We start from the raw sequence: 16,153 nt of genomic DNA, 5'->3' as shown, positions 1-16,153 counted from the left end.
GTGGGCTGACATGGCATGGCCCACTGACCATGCCATGTCAGCAAATCCGGATTGCACCCCTGCGCCAAGCATTACTCTAAGCAGAAAACCCATTTCGAACCAAAAGCCAATCAAAAGAGACCCATCACTTGGCAAATAGTTGGGCAAAACCCATAAGAGACCACTTCCAAAGAGTCTTGCATAAGAAGGTCACAAAACTTCAAAGATCCTTAGTCAGTAACACTTTTCATTCAACCTCTCTTTTAGAAAATGATCTAACTTAAACTATTAGAGCGCCTTTCTCGTCGGTCGAGTCGATTCGCTTCGCTAGGCTAACATTCCTTCGGTGGTTTTTTTTGTTTGCAAGTGTCCATCGTTCAGTTTGGTCATGAAAAAAATCTGCATCATCAATTTCCTTTAAAAGATAACAAAAGAAACAAGTACTGTCGTATTCTTTAATTTTTTAATTTTTTGCTTTTATGAAACAATAAAATTACTTGGAATATCATAAATTAAACTCTTAAAAAAAACAGAAAGAAAAAGAATTTTAAACTTTGAAAATTTTATTGGAGAACACAGAAGGTTATCGTGGTTATTGTCATTAATGACTTGGCAAAGCCATTTAAGTTGGTGGGTTTAAATCGATGAGATTGCCTCATAGAAGGTATTTTTTCATTGCTATTTACTAGACTCTGTTACATTATTATCACATAATTGGAGTGACGTGACAGTGATAATATCAGTTATTAATTTTTATTAAGTACTGATCAAATTATATAACAATAGTATAATAATCTTCTAAATAAATTTGTTACTAATTTGAAATTTCAATTTAAATTTTAAAATTTGGTAACTATTTAATTTGCTCTCTCCATCTAATTTAGCTATAAGGTGAGTGGGAAATAGGTTTGGTTGGATAAAGTTTTTATAGATTGCCAAACAGAGAGCTACTTTTTAGGCCAACTCACTCCTGTTTACCGTTACGCCATAGGAGCAGTGAGCTGAATATATATGAGGAAAGATTTAGCCACCAGTTAAAAAATAAAACTGTCGAAGAGGTGACGTGTCGAGTACGATATAAATACTCTGAAGTTTCGCCATTTTTGACTCGTAGTACACACCTGTTAGGGCGGGAATCCAAAATTTCACCTAAAAGACATGCCCGTAAGTCTCTCTCTCTCTCTCACCCTCTGCCCCCCTTAATTTTTGTCCCCCTCTGCTCCGCTCCTAGGGTTTCAAATTTCAATTCCAATTCATCTTTTGCCCTCAAAGTCATTTCCCTGAAAAATTCTAGGGTTTTTTTGTTTTTGGTACTTTACTCGCTTTTGCTTCTCAGGAACCGAAGATGAGTCTCCGCAGAGGCTCCAAGGTTTGGGCCGAGGACAAAGATTTGGCCTGGGTCGCGGCTGAAGTCCTCGACTTCGTTGGCAAGCAAATTCTAGTCGTGAACACTTCGGGAAAGAAGGTCGGCATTTTGTTCTTTTCAGAGGGGAGTGATTTTTGTACGGCACTGGGAAGTTCGTGCTAATTTTCAGACTTTCTTTTTTGAGGGGTTTCTTTAGGTTTTGGCTTTTCCGGACAAGCTGTTTCCGAGAGATGCGGATGAGGAGGACCACGGTGGAGTGGACGACATGACCAAGTTGACGTATTTGAATGAGCCTGGTGTGCTTTACAATCTCCAGAGGAGATATGCTCTCAATGATATATATGTGAGTAGCAGTGTGATTGATGGGGTTTAGATGGGGCTTGGTTAGTTTGAAGGCCAATTGTTGTTAACCATGGACTTAATCATGGTGCTTTGAATTGAATTTGTCTGTAGTGGTTAAGTAGATGCTGCTTCAAGTTCTTGGAGTTAATGTGACCCAAAATGGGCATCTAATAGTGTCTGGGGGTAAAGTATAGCCAAATTGAGGGTCTAAACTCTGAGCTCGTCTCTGACTTGAAAGATGGGGCATTTCCCTTTCTGAGTTCGAGTTCTGGTTAATTCTTGAAAATGTTTTGGTTTTTGTGATTTAATCTCTATTCTTGGTTATAATGATTATCACAACCCCTTCAATTCTTTGAGTAAATGAAACGTATATTTTTTTTTAAGTAGAAAATTCTGCAGTAGACAAATCAAGAATGAAAATTCGGATTTGGAATGCCAAGCTGGTATTTAATACATTTAATTTTTGGATTATGGCCAACCATGCGTATAAGGAAGTTATTTTTGCTTTCAATTTTATCGCATATAGGTATGCACCATCATTCAGCTGCTTTAGAAAGTGTCTACTCTAGTTGTCAGGCATGGCTTTTCATTCTTCCTGATTGGTGCATGACTCAATAATCAGATAATATTGAAAATTGAATTTCTTTCGAGGTCAATATTCTAGTGCACAGTTAGTAGATCACTATCTTTTTCGCTCTCAATCGTTATTTTTAGGAGGGTTTTTAATTGTCTTTAACTAGTCTATAACTTGATAAATCTCGGTATAAGTTGTAGTTGTCTTTCTAATTCATTGATCTATGAGTGATAATTCACATGCCTGTGGCACATGCTGTAATTTCGCATGAAATAATGGGAAGTATAGTTTTACCAATTCTTGATTCAACATTTCCCAGATTTGAACTGATACGTGAATTATTTTCCTTTGTCTTTGATAGACATACACAGGGAGCATTTTGATAGCTGTGAACCCATTCACAAAGCTTCCCCACCTGTACAATGTCCATATGATGGAGCAGTATAAAGGAGCTCCATTTGGGGAGCTAAGCCCCCATGTTTTTGCTGTGGCTGATGCATCATATAGGTTTGTTATTTTTAGATGTTCTATAAATTGAGTGGTGATCTCTGTTACATTTCGCCTTTTTTTTTTTTTTCGGTAAGCTTTGTTGGTCGTGTGTTCTAGGGCAATGATGAATGATGCTCAAAGCCAATCTATACTGGTCAGTGGAGAAAGTGGGGCTGGGAAGACTGAGACAACAAAATTGATTATGCAGTATCTTACTTATGTGGGTGGCCGTGCTGCTGGTGATGACAGAACAGTTGAGCAGCAAGTTCTTGAAGTAAGGGTTATCCTTGAGCCAATCCAATTGACAAGTATAGCTGCAATATTTACAATGTGCATTAGATGTAGGTATACTTAATTTATTTGTTAGTTGCTAGATTAGAATACTTTTGGTCACTGTGCTAATAAAAAATTGGTAGATAAGATGGTATTCTCTAGGTTGATGGGGACTCTGTTTAGGATGGACTAGTTATCTTCAACTTGAGTTGAATCTGTAGTGGATCCTGCTGCCTGTGATGAGGGACTGGCCTATTTTTTTCTTTTTTCTTTTACACTGTTGAAATTATTATGTTTCTGTTCTTCCACTATCAACATTTGCTGATTCCACTTTTTGTGTGATTCAGTCAAATCCACTATTGGAGGCATTTGGTAATGCAAAGACTGTTAGAAATGACAATTCAAGGTGAAGTTTATTAATTTTTTTGTCTCAATTTCTAGAATATTACTATTACCAAATTGCAGCTCTAAATTATTTGCCATCATGTGGCTTTTTCTCCATTCCAGCTCTGACAATCTACAAAATGAGCTTGATATTGCATTATTTAATCTTGTGCTGTGTTACATATCTTAATAACTAATTATTTTCTTTATTGATTTACATACATCCAAAGTGTTGCATTGGGATTAAGGTAGTTTACGTGTTAGAATATTCTTTTTCTTTTCCTTTATATTATGCAGTTCATCATTGTAATATTATTGTCGAGGAAAGTATGTTTCATGTTTTATGAGTAGTGTTTGTGTAGTATAGTTTCTGTTTATTTCGGTTGTGCCTCTCTGTACTTTTTTATGAGATTTGATTACTTATAAAGATGAAAGAGTTTAAGGTGGGGGTGGCCTATATTGAGAAAAAAGATGAAAGAGTTTAAGGTGGGGGTGGCCTATATTGAGAAACAAGATGAAAGAGTTACTTCAGATGGTTTGACCATGTGCAACAGTGCAATGGTGACTGATCAATGCATTCATGAGATAGGTGATCTAATTCAAGTTGGAGGAGTGAAAGGAGGTAAAAGGAGGCTTACATTAACATGGATAGAAGTCGGGAAGAAAGATATGTTAAACAGGGAGTTGATAGAGTATGAAAAAGAGCATGAGTTTGGATATGATACAATGATGGAAAGGACTGCATATGGTTGGCTTCCATTAGTTGATGGTGATCTATAAAACCGACTTTGTCGGGATGAGTTGAGCTGATTTAAGTTGATAGAATATGAAAAACTTATAATAAGTTAGAAAACAGAGTGCTGGAATGGACTAAATGGGCAAAACCTCCAGGATAACTGAAAGGAACTAGATATAAGCTTTTAGATGGTAGAGAAGAAAAATCATAGGAAGTGAAGAGCAGTTACAGAGATAAACATAAACTTGTCTTTTTGTTTTTGGGCAAGTATGAATTATCAAAACAAAAGCAAGTACAAGATGTTGGGGATTTAAACTTGTCTTGACTGAAGAGACTATTTGGCAAGTAGTGATTCTGCAGTTTCATTATAGGTAGACTATTGGATTGAACAAAGAGTTTGGGATATTATCAAATCATTAATATTATCCATGAATTATATTCCATTCAATATGATTTTATAATATGATTTTTTCTATTATTGTAGTTTGCCATCGTTTCTCTTCAATCTATAATAATTATTTATTCCTTTATGTTGATTCTTTTCATGGCAGTCGTTTTGGCAAGTTTGTTGAAATCCAATTTGATGCAAGTGGTAGAATATCAGGTGCTGCAATCAGAACTTACCTTTTGGAACGATCCCGTGTTGTTCAGATAACAGATCCTGAAAGGAATTATCATTGCTTCTATCAGTTGTGTGCATCTGGAAGGGTAATCTCTCTCTCTCTCTCACACACACATGACACACACCTCTGCACACACATATTGTACTGATGTATTTACACCTATCTGTCAATATTGTGTTGAAAGGTGCATGGTTTTGCTTATGGCTTTTTTTTGGGTTGTGTGTTTCTGATGATTTAATCATACATACTTGGGTTATTGTCATCATGGACAATGTCATTATGATGTATCCCATATGTCTAGGATGCAGAGAAGTACAAATTAGATCAATCAAGCCACTTCCACTACTTAAATCAAAGCAAGACCTACGAGCTAGATGGCGTGAGTAGCATAGAAGAATACATGAAGACAAGGCGGGCTATGGACATTGTTGGTATAAGTCATGAAGATCAGGTCTGAAAAACCATATGTAGCATACAATTGCTTTGCTTTTTCCCTTTGAGACTCTTCTATTTATTGTTGTTTCTGTTCTTAATTTTCAATGTTCAATCTCCATTATCAGGAAGCTATATTCCGCACCCTAGCTGCAATTCTACATTTAGGGAACATTGAGTTTTCTCCTGGCAAAGAATATGACTCGTCGGTTATAAAGGATCAGAAATCTAGCTTTCATATGCAGGTGGCTGCTAATCTTTTCAGGTTGGTGATTTACATGATAGTTTGGAAATTTTTCTTGCTTTAATCAATTTTGACCAGACTGAGGTATTAATTTCAGTTCCATAATTTGTCTTTTTGTATGAAATTGGAATTGTTAAATCCTTGTAATGGTTACAGGTCTCTTAGAACAATGTTTTTGGCAGCATAATATATAGAATGTCTGCCAAGTAAAAATTGAGAGAGAATTTTGATAAGTAATTGAAAAATATCAACTTATCAAAAAAAAAAAGTAATTGAAAAATATCATTAAAAGCGTAAAGGCACCCCTAAGTACGCATCAAGTATACAAAATGAAGCATCTAGTTAGAAGGAGCAAAACGAACAAGAAAATCACTATAACTAATTGTTAAGGGAGAAACATAAGCAATTGTCCAAAGGTACAAAGTTTTGAAGAAAAAGTACTCCATAGCATAGGAATAAGCAACACAAATTACAAAAATGATTTGGATTAGCACCATAAAAGATCAAAGTATCATCGGCAAACGAAAGGTAAGAGAAATCTACTCCACCATTACCCACAGAGAAATCAAACTTGGCGCAGCTGATTGCCAAAGTTGCATGTTTGCTGGCCGGCAGTAGACACTTGAAGACCAAAGAGCACCTGAATCAAAAGCCAACCATCTTACAATTGCCCTATAGTTTTCTACGCTGGAGTGTGGGTATGGAACCCTATCGCCAATAGATGCTAAAAGAAAGATATGAAGTAGGAGACCCAACTGTTGCCCTCGGGGAAGTTTGACTATTACTGCGCCCTTGGCTTTTTAGAGAATCCTGCTCCTGTGTCGTGGGACTTGTAACCCACCCCCCCCCCCCCCGCCCCCCCCCCCCCCCCCAAACTCACTACAACAGAAATCATTTTATCCAACGCCTCCATCACAAGGACAAACAAAGGGGACATATGGTCCCCTTGTCTCAAGCCATAGGAAGTACTAAAGAACCTTATTGGAGTGCCGTTCACCAAAATCGAGAAATGAACTAAAGAAATGCAATGAGCTACCCAAAAGCACCATTTCCCCCAAAGCCACACCTCAGCATATACAACAAAAAGTCACAATTAACATGATCATAAATTTTTTCTAGATCCATTTTGCAAATAACACCCGACTCACGGGACCTTAATCTAGTATCAAGGCATTCATTGGCGATAAGAACATGATCTAGGATTTGCCTACTTTTGATGAATGTATTTTGCAACTTAGAGATGATCTTCTCCAATGCCATCTTCAGCCTGTTTGCTAGAATTTTAGCAATAATTTTGTAGATGCCCTCCACAAGACTGATAAGGCGGAAATCCCTGAGGTCAACAATCCTTGAAGTCTTTGAAATGAGGGCAATAAAAGTAACATTAAGGCTCATTTAAGACTTGCTTATAGCATGGAAGTCATGAAAATATTTCATGATATCCTGTTTTAAAACAACTCATTTATATCAGGGTCCGGTGCCTTGTTACCATTCATAGCTTTCACTACCCCTCTCACCTCCTCTTCCTCAAAATCTCTCTCCAACCAATGGAATCAAAGGAAAGGCCATCCACCAACGGCCTTCAATTAACCTGTTCGGTGTATAACTTTTGATATAACTGGACAATGTGCTTTTTGATCTCCTCCCGGTTGGTAGAAAAGGTATTGCCTATCAACAAGGAGTCAATGGAATCCTTCCTTCTGTTGGAATTAGTCATTTTGTGAAAAATCTCAATACACCTGTCACCCTCCCTTAACCACAACACCTTAGATTTCTGCCTCCAACTCATCTCCTCCATAAGAGTAGATCTTTTTAACTCACTAACAATTTCTGTCTTCTTCAATTTCTCCTCAACGCCTAAAGCCCTTTCTTCGTCATAGACATCGAGAATATGTAGCTCTTGTAGAAGGGTCTTCTTCTTCCTTTCTACATTGTCAAACACATCCTCATTCCATCTCTTTAAATCAAATTTCAAGGCTTTGAGCTTGCTTGCTAAAAGCTCGGCGAACCTTGGAAATGATAAGAGTCCCACCGCTGTTTCAGAATGTCCACAAAACCTTCAAACTTTAGCCCTATGTTTTCAAATTTGAAAGCCCTGCTACCCCTTAGAACATCATCACAATTGATGAGGATTGGGAAATGATCTGGATAAAGTCTAGGAAGCCTCCTTTGTGAAACACCTAGAAACTGGGCTTCCCACACTATAGAGACAAGGAATCTGTCAATTCTAAACCAAGCGGGAGAGTTTCAATCATTTGACCAAGTAAAGGAATCTATCAATTCACATGTCAGGGCATAAACGAGCTTCTCCTGACCTTTCATTGGGAAAAAGAATAGGTAAAATTAAAATCATCTCCAACACACCAAGGCAAATTCCACTAGCAAGCAAACCAGCCTACTCATCCAAAAAAAATCCTTCCATCCCTGTCAGAGTTAGGGCCATAGACACCCATAAAAGCCCAAGTGGAATGATCATCAACGTTTCGAAAGTTGGCAGTCACGATGAATTCCCCACACACTCGTCTATCTTCTTCACTACCCTTGCTTGTCTATCTTCTTCACCACCCTTTTGTTCCACATAATCAAAATACCACTTGAAGCCCCTCTGGAGAGAATTAATTGTAAAATTGTTTTCTAGATGAGCAATATATCCCAATTATTTGGTATCAAGGCTTAGTAGAGGTGAGATAAGCTTAGACTAATTAGCAAGCAATGCCATTTGTATAGAAGTGCACTGGAATTGTCATCCAATATGGATATTGTTACTTAATTGCAAGCTATCCTATAAGGAGCATAGAATTTTGTGGAGTAAGAAATGGATATGTTAGTTTTTCCCCAAGCAAATGGATATGCTAGTTAACTTGTGGAGTACATTTCATTTTTGTCACCATTTTGGGTTGTGAACTAGCTAACCAAGCAGAGTTGGGGACTAGCCTATTTCTTTATTGTGATGTTATAACTACCTAGAGTTTAATAGATGCTTTTGGTCTTGTTAATCTGATAACTAAACTGCTTCTTTAATCAGATGCTACCTAGAGTTTAATAGATGCTTTTGGTCTTGTTAATCTGATAACTAAACTGCTTCTTTAATCAGATGCGATGTGAACCTCTTGCTAGCGACACTTTGTACTCGTTCAATACAAACTCGTGAAGGATGTATTGTTAAAGCTCTTGACTGTAATGCTGCTGTTGCTAGTCGGGATGCACTGGCAAAAACTGTTTATGCTCGGCTGTTTGATTGGTAGGCTTATATTCACTTCACTATCAAGAACCATTTCTTTTATTTATGCAGAATTTGTTTTTCGATAGTGTATATGTTACTGATTTTGTTATTTCTTTCAGGCTTGTTGATAAGATCAATAGGTCTGTTGGGCAAGATCTGAATTCCCGAGTGCAAATTGGAGTCTTGGACATCTATGGGTTTGAATGCTTTAAGAATAACAGGTAACAGTTTACTTATCAAAAAAAAAAACAGTTTACATTTTTGGACTTGGTTTGATTTCTTTTCTTGTAACATTTAAGGCTCCTTTGGAGTACATCTTAATTTATTGAATGCAAAGTACGTTATTTGATTGGCATGGCCTCCTTTGCTTTAGCACGTAGGAAGTCTAGTAACACCTACTAGACTTTGCTTTCAATGAAAATTGTCTCTAGGATGTACATGTGGTTTTAGTTCATATAGTTGTTTCCATTGTACATGACAATCAACTCGTTGCATTGGCTGCCGTTTTTTCTGCCCCTTTAGATTTGTTAGTGGTCATTTTTTAGGGGAAATTACATTTTACTTCCTTATGGACCTTATGGTATACAATAGGAACAATTTACCTCCATAAACCTTGGATAAAACCTTTCAACTGTCATCTTCTAAGCCTTCTAATTCTCTTTTATATGAAATTTCTGATCTGAGTTCTTGGACTCTTTGGAGCCTAGAAATTGATCTTTTATTGTTCCAACTTCAATCTGTTGTGTATCCTATTGATGAGCACATAGAGAATACCAATTGCTAATGGAGGTTTTCCCTCTTAATTTGTTAATATCATGCTTTCCAAATTTTGGAGGTGAAGGTGGTTTCAATTTGGAAGTGATGTTTTAGTTGTGCTCTCTGTCTCTCTCTCTCGTCTGCACGTGTCGGCAATTCTTTTATTGTATGGGGCTGTTCAGGGGGTGTCGTGTTGAGTCCAAATTGTTTGAGTTGGTAGTGGACTCTCTCTCTCTTCAGCACAATTCGGCAATTCTTTTATTGTATGGGGCTGTTCAGGGGGTGCCGTGTTGGGTCCAAATTGTTTGAGTTGATTATGGAGGGTAGGTCTCAAGTGTGTAGAATTTTTGAGAGGAGTAGGGGTAGTTTTTGTTCCTTATGCTTGGGCAATGTCAATGTCTCTTGGTTGTTAGCCACCGTCAAGGAGGTGGTTCTAGAGGAGGGGAGGAAGGAGTTTTGGAGATGCTCTAGAGTTGGTTTCCCAGCTCTCCTCTCCCAACGATGCTTTAATAAGCATGAACGGTTCTTGGTCGTGATGGAGTTTGGGGGAGGTAAACAGAGGGGCCTTATCTTAGTGCCGTAAGGGAGGCATGGTAGGGGCTGGAAGTCCATTGTCGTGGAGCTACGAGTGGTGGTGCAAATCTTCCCGTCACTACATGGTGGTGGGTCAGTTGGGCGTCACTCTAAAAATCCTTTAGTGATGGGCGCAAATTAGATGAAGATGGCGCTGAGACCTTCGTTGGATGTGGGGGGGATTTTGTCATATGCAGAGGCTCTTTTGGACTAAGGAAGTTTTCGACCTTTCTCTTGTCGTTGAAGGGCTCATTCGGTACAAAGTGCAGCAAGGATGTCTTGCTCTTGGTTTGAGTCTGGGAAGGTTGAAGATCCCTGATTTTCAACTGGTGGTGTCGGCTCGAGCAGGGGGCTTCAAGGTGTTAATCTTGATTTTTGCTCCTTCAGAGAGGTGTTGGTGAGCTTAAAAAAGGATGTAGATGGGTTTTTAGAATGTATTGATTCAAGTTTGGGCTTGGGTGTTGCAGGAAGTCAAAAATGCCCAATTGGTTTTTTTCCTTCTAAGGTCCCCGTAAGTTTGTTAAGCTCGCCTCCAACGGCCCACTCTAATCAAGATCTTAAAGGAAAGGCTTTGATGGGCTTTGGGGTTTTTAGGGCCAAATATTCCTTCAAGCCCAAGTTGAAGCTAACGCATAAGTGGAAAAGAACTTTGGGTGTGGGTCTGGCTTGGACACCGGTAAGGGCCTCGGTGCTGGTTAGCTCAGAGCTCCTACGACCTCAGCTGATGATTCCATACTGTGCGATCCTTTGTTGTCGCTTCTTTTCCGGTAGATCGCATAGTGGCTTTAGATCTTGCCAACGGTGGCGGTGGCTCAAGGAAGTCTTGAGTTCATGACATGAGTGTTTCAATTCTTGCTGTTGGTGGCCCATAGTTACCGATGTACTATGTGAAGAAGGTTATCAAGGCCCCAATCCCAAAAGGGTCTTTTATTGGTGCCTTAGTAAAGCTCTTATTTCTAAATCAAACTTCTTTTCCTTCAGATTATGATGGCGAGGAGATTGTGTTATATCTTTTGTTGTTAATACTTATGAGGAAACTGAGCTTTTTACTTTCAAAGAACCTTCTCCTAAGCTTAATACTCCTGATGCTACAAGCTCTTCTTCGGCGGGCTGGGGTGGGGAGTCAACCTTATTGGTGAAAAGGGGGAAGGATCTCCTCTGCCTGCTTTGGTTGGAATGGAGGTGGGTTATGTTAAAGAAATCAGTCGGCATGTGTTTGATTCAGCACCTTGTCGGGACATGGATTTTTTTTATTTTTATTTTTTCCCAATTGGGAGGAAGCTTTGTACTGAACTCCCCAAAGCTTCTATCCCCCCTGTTGTGTCGGAGAATGGTCGCTCAAGGTCGAAGCATTCAGATTGGGTTTTGCAAAGAGTGAAGGAGATCCATTGTGTTTTGGGGGTTTTATGTGTGGGTAATGAGGAGCAATTTATGGCTATTTTGTCATCTTCCTAAGGGTTTAGTTTCCAATTCTAAACTTGGTAAGAAAGGCAATAGGGAGTTAAAGAGATTGGAATGCTCCATTAATTACGACTCTAAAAGTGAGATTCCAAGTCGTGGTAAAGGAAAGGAGAGGGGTATCTCAGTTTTTAATGAAGCCTAAATTACTATATTAGAATGTGAGAGAGTTGAATGAAAGGAACCTACTTAGAGAGTGAAAAGTTGATATGTTTCTTTTCAAGAAACTAAGTTGGTGGTCATGTCTTGTGGTGTCGTGTGTAGTTTTGTGGGGGTACCATCATGTGGATTGGTGTTGTCTAGACTCGGGGAGTCTTCAAGTGGCATTTTGATTATGTGGGATAGAAGGGTGATGGAAAAGATCGACGAGTGTGTGGGTGAGTTCACCCTGGCTAATACTTTTAGAAACGTTGAAAATCATTTTACTTTGGCTTTTGCGAGTGTCTATGGCCCTAATTTTGATTGTGATAGAAGACTTCTTTGGGATAAGCTAGCTATTATGCTATTTTATATCATCATTACTTATCAAAAAAAAGATAAGCTAGCTATTATGCTCAGTTGGTGGAACCTTCCTTGGTGCATTGCGGGTGATTTTAACGTTACCCGGTTCCCCAATGAGAGATTTGGAGAAGTTCGTTTATGCCCAACTATGGTGTTCTCTTACTTCATTTTTTATCATGGCTTGAATTGATAGATTTCTTGTCTCGTCGGTGTGGGAAGCTCAGTTTCCTGGTGTATCCTGAAGGAGGCTTCCTAGACTTTGCTCGGATAATTGCCCGATCCTCCTTGATTGTGGCAACTTTCAAAGGGATAGTGGGTACTTCAAATTTGAAAGTACGTTGCTAAAGTTTGAGGGTTTTGTGGACAAGATGAAATAGTGGTAGGACTCTTATCATTTCCAGGGCTCTTTAAGCTTCATTTTAGCCCACAAGCTTAAGGCTTTGAAGGCTGATTTAAAAAGATGGAATGAGGAGGTGTTTGGCAATGTTGAGAGGAAGAAAAAGATCCTTTTGGAAGAGCTATGTGTTTTTGATATCATTGAAGAAATCAAGGGCATTAGGTGTTGAGGAGAGAATGAAGAAGGCATAAGTTGTAAGCGAGTGTTAAATTATCACTTGTCCTACTAGCTTAAACTGATAGGAAGAGATAATTTAATCACTTAATTATCATTTTAACACTCCCTTTCACGTGTGGGTTCAAATTCCCTCCCTTTTAATCGGTGAGGCCCTACATGTAAAATATTTAATTTAAATAGGGGATGATTTGACGGAGTCAAGGTTCGATTCCAGGACCTTTGGCTCTGATACCATGTTAAATTACCACTTGTCCCACAAGTTTAAGCTGATAGGAAGAGATAAATTTAACTTAATCATTACTTTAATAGTGAGTTAGAGAAATCCATTCTCATGGAGGAAGTGAGTTGGAGGAAAAAATCTGGGGTTTTGTGGTTGAGGGAGGGTGACAAGTGCGCAAAGTATTTTTGCTAATTCCAACAAAAGAAAGAACTCCATTGACCCCTTGTTGGTTGATGGGTCCATTACTATATATACTCTATTTTTGGATAATAATTGTGGAAATACTTAGACTTTACATTGAAACAAAGACTTACAAGGCATGCAAGTATAAAATATTGATATACATGCGTGCCAATAGGGCATCAGGGAACACCCTCCTAATATCTTCTCTTATGATCTATTACATGGAGTGCCTTAATAGGCCCATACTTATTTCACTCCTTATGGGCTCCTGGAAACTGTATTTATGGGAGCTCCAAAAAGTTTCCTTCAAGATCTTGCTAAGGTCATTTCCAATTTGTACTTAATTGAAAATTAAATGGAGAAATGGTGGACTTTCTGTTGTAATCTGCCCCTTGAGAACTCTAGCGTCTTGTTTCCCTCAATTTGGGATGTCTCTGCTTCTGCCTATGATGAGCTATAGATTTGGTTAGTCCGAAACAGAGATTAGGAGGTAGTCTGAATGTGGTTTGGAAGTTGCACTGTTGTGTTGCTTTAGGAAGAGGAGAAGTTGTATATTTGAGGGCATGGAACTTCTCAATGTATAGGCTAAAGCTTCTGAATTTGAGATGTCCCACATCTGATAAAATTGGAACGATACACAGAAGATTTGCATGGTCCTTGCGCAAGGATGACATGCATAAATCGAGAAATGGTCCAAATTTTTTACTTATCAAAAAAGAATTTGAGATCATTTTACATTTTTTTTTATCCAAATTATATTCTTTTGCCCATTTTTCTCTTGTATATTCTTGTGGAAGCAAATATGTATTGTGTCATGTTCAAAACAAACAAATAAAAAGTGGTCTTGAATCCATATATGAAGCCGAATGAAATAAATTTAGAAAAAAACTAAACTAAGGATGTGAAGATTTTCCTAAATTCACCATTGGCTTCTATATGTGAAATAAAAGAGATTTACTATAGTGATGCCCTTCCAGAGGTTATAAGCATGAGGGCTTGACACTTAAAAGAGTTTCCAGTGTATAACGTATCTCTATATGTGGAGAAGGTCATTCACTCTGATATGTCTTTGTTTGTTTGCTGGTACTGTTGAATATAGTTGCATTGAGGTTTATAACAGATAAGTTGTTCCCAAAGCATTAATATCTTCTTCTTTTTTTGTGCTGTTAAATGAAGTAATTGATTTAGATTCTTTTGTTTTGATTATTTTATTTGTGTTTGATTTGAAAGGTTTTTACACTTTTCATATCTAGTTTAGTAGTTTATACATTTGGGTCATCAATTACTGACGTTCTGTTTGAACTTAATTCACTTCATTTTTTTTTTTTTTCTGTGAAGCTAAGTGTTGTCTCCATACTCCTTCAATTGATTGATTAACACTTTCTATTCCACAGTTTTGAGCAATTTTGCATTAACTTTGCCAATGAAAAGCTTCAGCAACATTTTAATGAGGTGTGTAATAATGTTTGGTGAAATGCTTTAAGAAAGATGCATATAGATACAACTGGTCCAATGGGAGCCAGTACTTCCTTGATAAGGCTTTTAAAATTTATTTTTCCAATTTTTTCCAGCATGTATTCAAGATGGAACAGGAAGAATATAGCAAAGAAGAAATTAATTGGAGCTACATTGAATTTATAGACAACCAAGATGTTTTAGATTTGATGGAGAAGGTGCTTGCTCATTCCCCCTGCCGTATTCATCTATTCAGGCTGGATTGGTTTTGAACCTGGTTTTCTGGTTTAGCTTTTAGTATCATGCACTCATCTTTTTTTGAAATCTATGTGTAGGTTACAGATACAGGTTGGGATTGATGCTGAATTGAAATGTTTGGCATTGTGGAACTCAGTTTAAACTTTTAAAGTGATCTTCTCATATAAAGAATTTATTAGAAAAGCTGAGACAAGAACTTTTGAAAAAAAAAATTATAGGAACTGTATAAAGAATCTTTTTTCATATTGATTTTTCTGTGTATGTTTTCTCCTTTTTTATTTTTCTATATATGGTTTCAATGTCAGTTGCTCATGTGCCTTATACTATTATTTTATATACATGTGCAGAAACCTATTGGGATAATTGCTCTCTTGGATGAAGCTTGGTAAATTTGAGTTCTTCAATATCAATTGGTGCGTGTTGCTTTATAACATTTATTTGCACTTTATCCTTATCCTGATTTTTTTTGTTTTTGCAGCATGTTCCCAAAATCAACACATGAAACATTTTCAACCAAGTTATTTCAGAATTTTCGGGCCCATCCAAGGTTGGAAAAGGCAAAATTTTCCGAAACAGATTTTACCATTAGACATTATGCTGGAAAGGCATGTCATATGTCACGGTACTTTTGTAAATAGGGTCTTGTGATATAGAGGATCTTAACAAAGATTCACTCACTCAATGCTTTTTCTGTAGGTCACTTATCACTCAAATACCTTTTTAGACAAAAATCGTGATTATGTTGTGGTAGAACACTGCAATCTATTGTCTTCTTCCAAGTGCCCCTTTGTTGCGGGTCTTTTCCCTTCACCACCAGAGGAATCTTCAAGATCATCATATAAATTTTCCTCTGTGGCTTCAAGATTTAAGGTATTAAAATTTTGTATCTATGTTTAGCCTTTTGTCTTCCTCATGTAATTTTGGTTAGATACATATATCCGTACAAGAATACCGAAGAGTATGGAGCTATTTGGGATTTATCTAATCTCGATTATGCAGATTTAGGTTGAAAGTGTGCTTTTGCCCTTTTCCCTTATCTTTTGGTTTTATAATATAAATATTTGATTTAGTTACTGAGATGGCTTCATGGAATAGGTAACGTTTTGTTTCTGTTTGCCTGATACTTGATTTTTTTTTTACAAAATGAGGGAATAATAGTGCATTTATTCCACATCTTTGTCCAATCAACATAACCAATCTATTGTTTTATTAGTAGATTTATATTGTTTCTGTTAGAAAATTTGATTCATATTGTCGAATGAGATTGCAATTCTTTGATGCTGCAAATCTTTCTTTTGTCTTTCTAGCAACAACTTCAAGCACTCATGGAAACCCTCAACACAACAGAGCCTCATTACATACGTTGTGTGAAGCCGAACTCCTTGAATCGACCTCAAAAGTTTGAGAATCTGAGTATCTTACACCAATTACGCTGTGGGGTCAGTAACACCTACCTTCTATTTTTACTGTTATGGAATTTTAATAATATAGACATGCATGGATTATCTAC

At 37.6% G+C, this 16,153-nt stretch overlaps 1 protein-coding gene and 1 non-coding gene across 2 annotated transcripts; both read left to right on the top strand.

The window, feature by feature from the left end:
• Window positions 1-1,058: 1,058 nt before the first annotated feature.
• Window positions 1,059-16,082, top strand: LOC148582102 (myosin-15-like; the record flags this gene model as incomplete). Its single annotated transcript, XM_088512138.1, has 17 exons — window positions 1,059-1,143; window positions 1,316-1,444; window positions 1,542-1,688; window positions 2,623-2,768; window positions 2,868-3,024; window positions 3,371-3,429; window positions 4,695-4,851; window positions 5,068-5,217; window positions 5,327-5,463; window positions 8,537-8,683; window positions 8,785-8,886; window positions 14,325-14,382; window positions 14,502-14,603; window positions 14,991-15,028; window positions 15,122-15,248; window positions 15,340-15,513; window positions 15,951-16,082. Coding segments are annotated over exons 1-17 (1,968 nt in total), but the record flags the coding sequence as incomplete, so codon positions are not given.
• On the top strand, window positions 13,531-13,633 carry LOC132185997 (U6 spliceosomal RNA). Its single transcript, XR_009440680.1, has one exon. It is a non-coding gene; the product is annotated as a U6 spliceosomal RNA (small nuclear RNA).
• Window positions 16,083-16,153: the final 71 nt, after the last annotated feature.

The sequence above is a fragment of the Corylus avellana genome, unplaced genomic scaffold (assembly GCF_965113065.1).
Source record: "Corylus avellana unplaced genomic scaffold, dhCorAvel1.hap1.2 HAP1_SCAFFOLD_327, whole genome shotgun sequence".
Taxonomy (NCBI): Eukaryota; Viridiplantae; Streptophyta; class Magnoliopsida; order Fagales; family Betulaceae; genus Corylus; species Corylus avellana.
The sequence above is the reverse complement of the archived record's forward strand: the minus strand, read 5'-3'. Positions and strand labels throughout refer to the sequence as shown.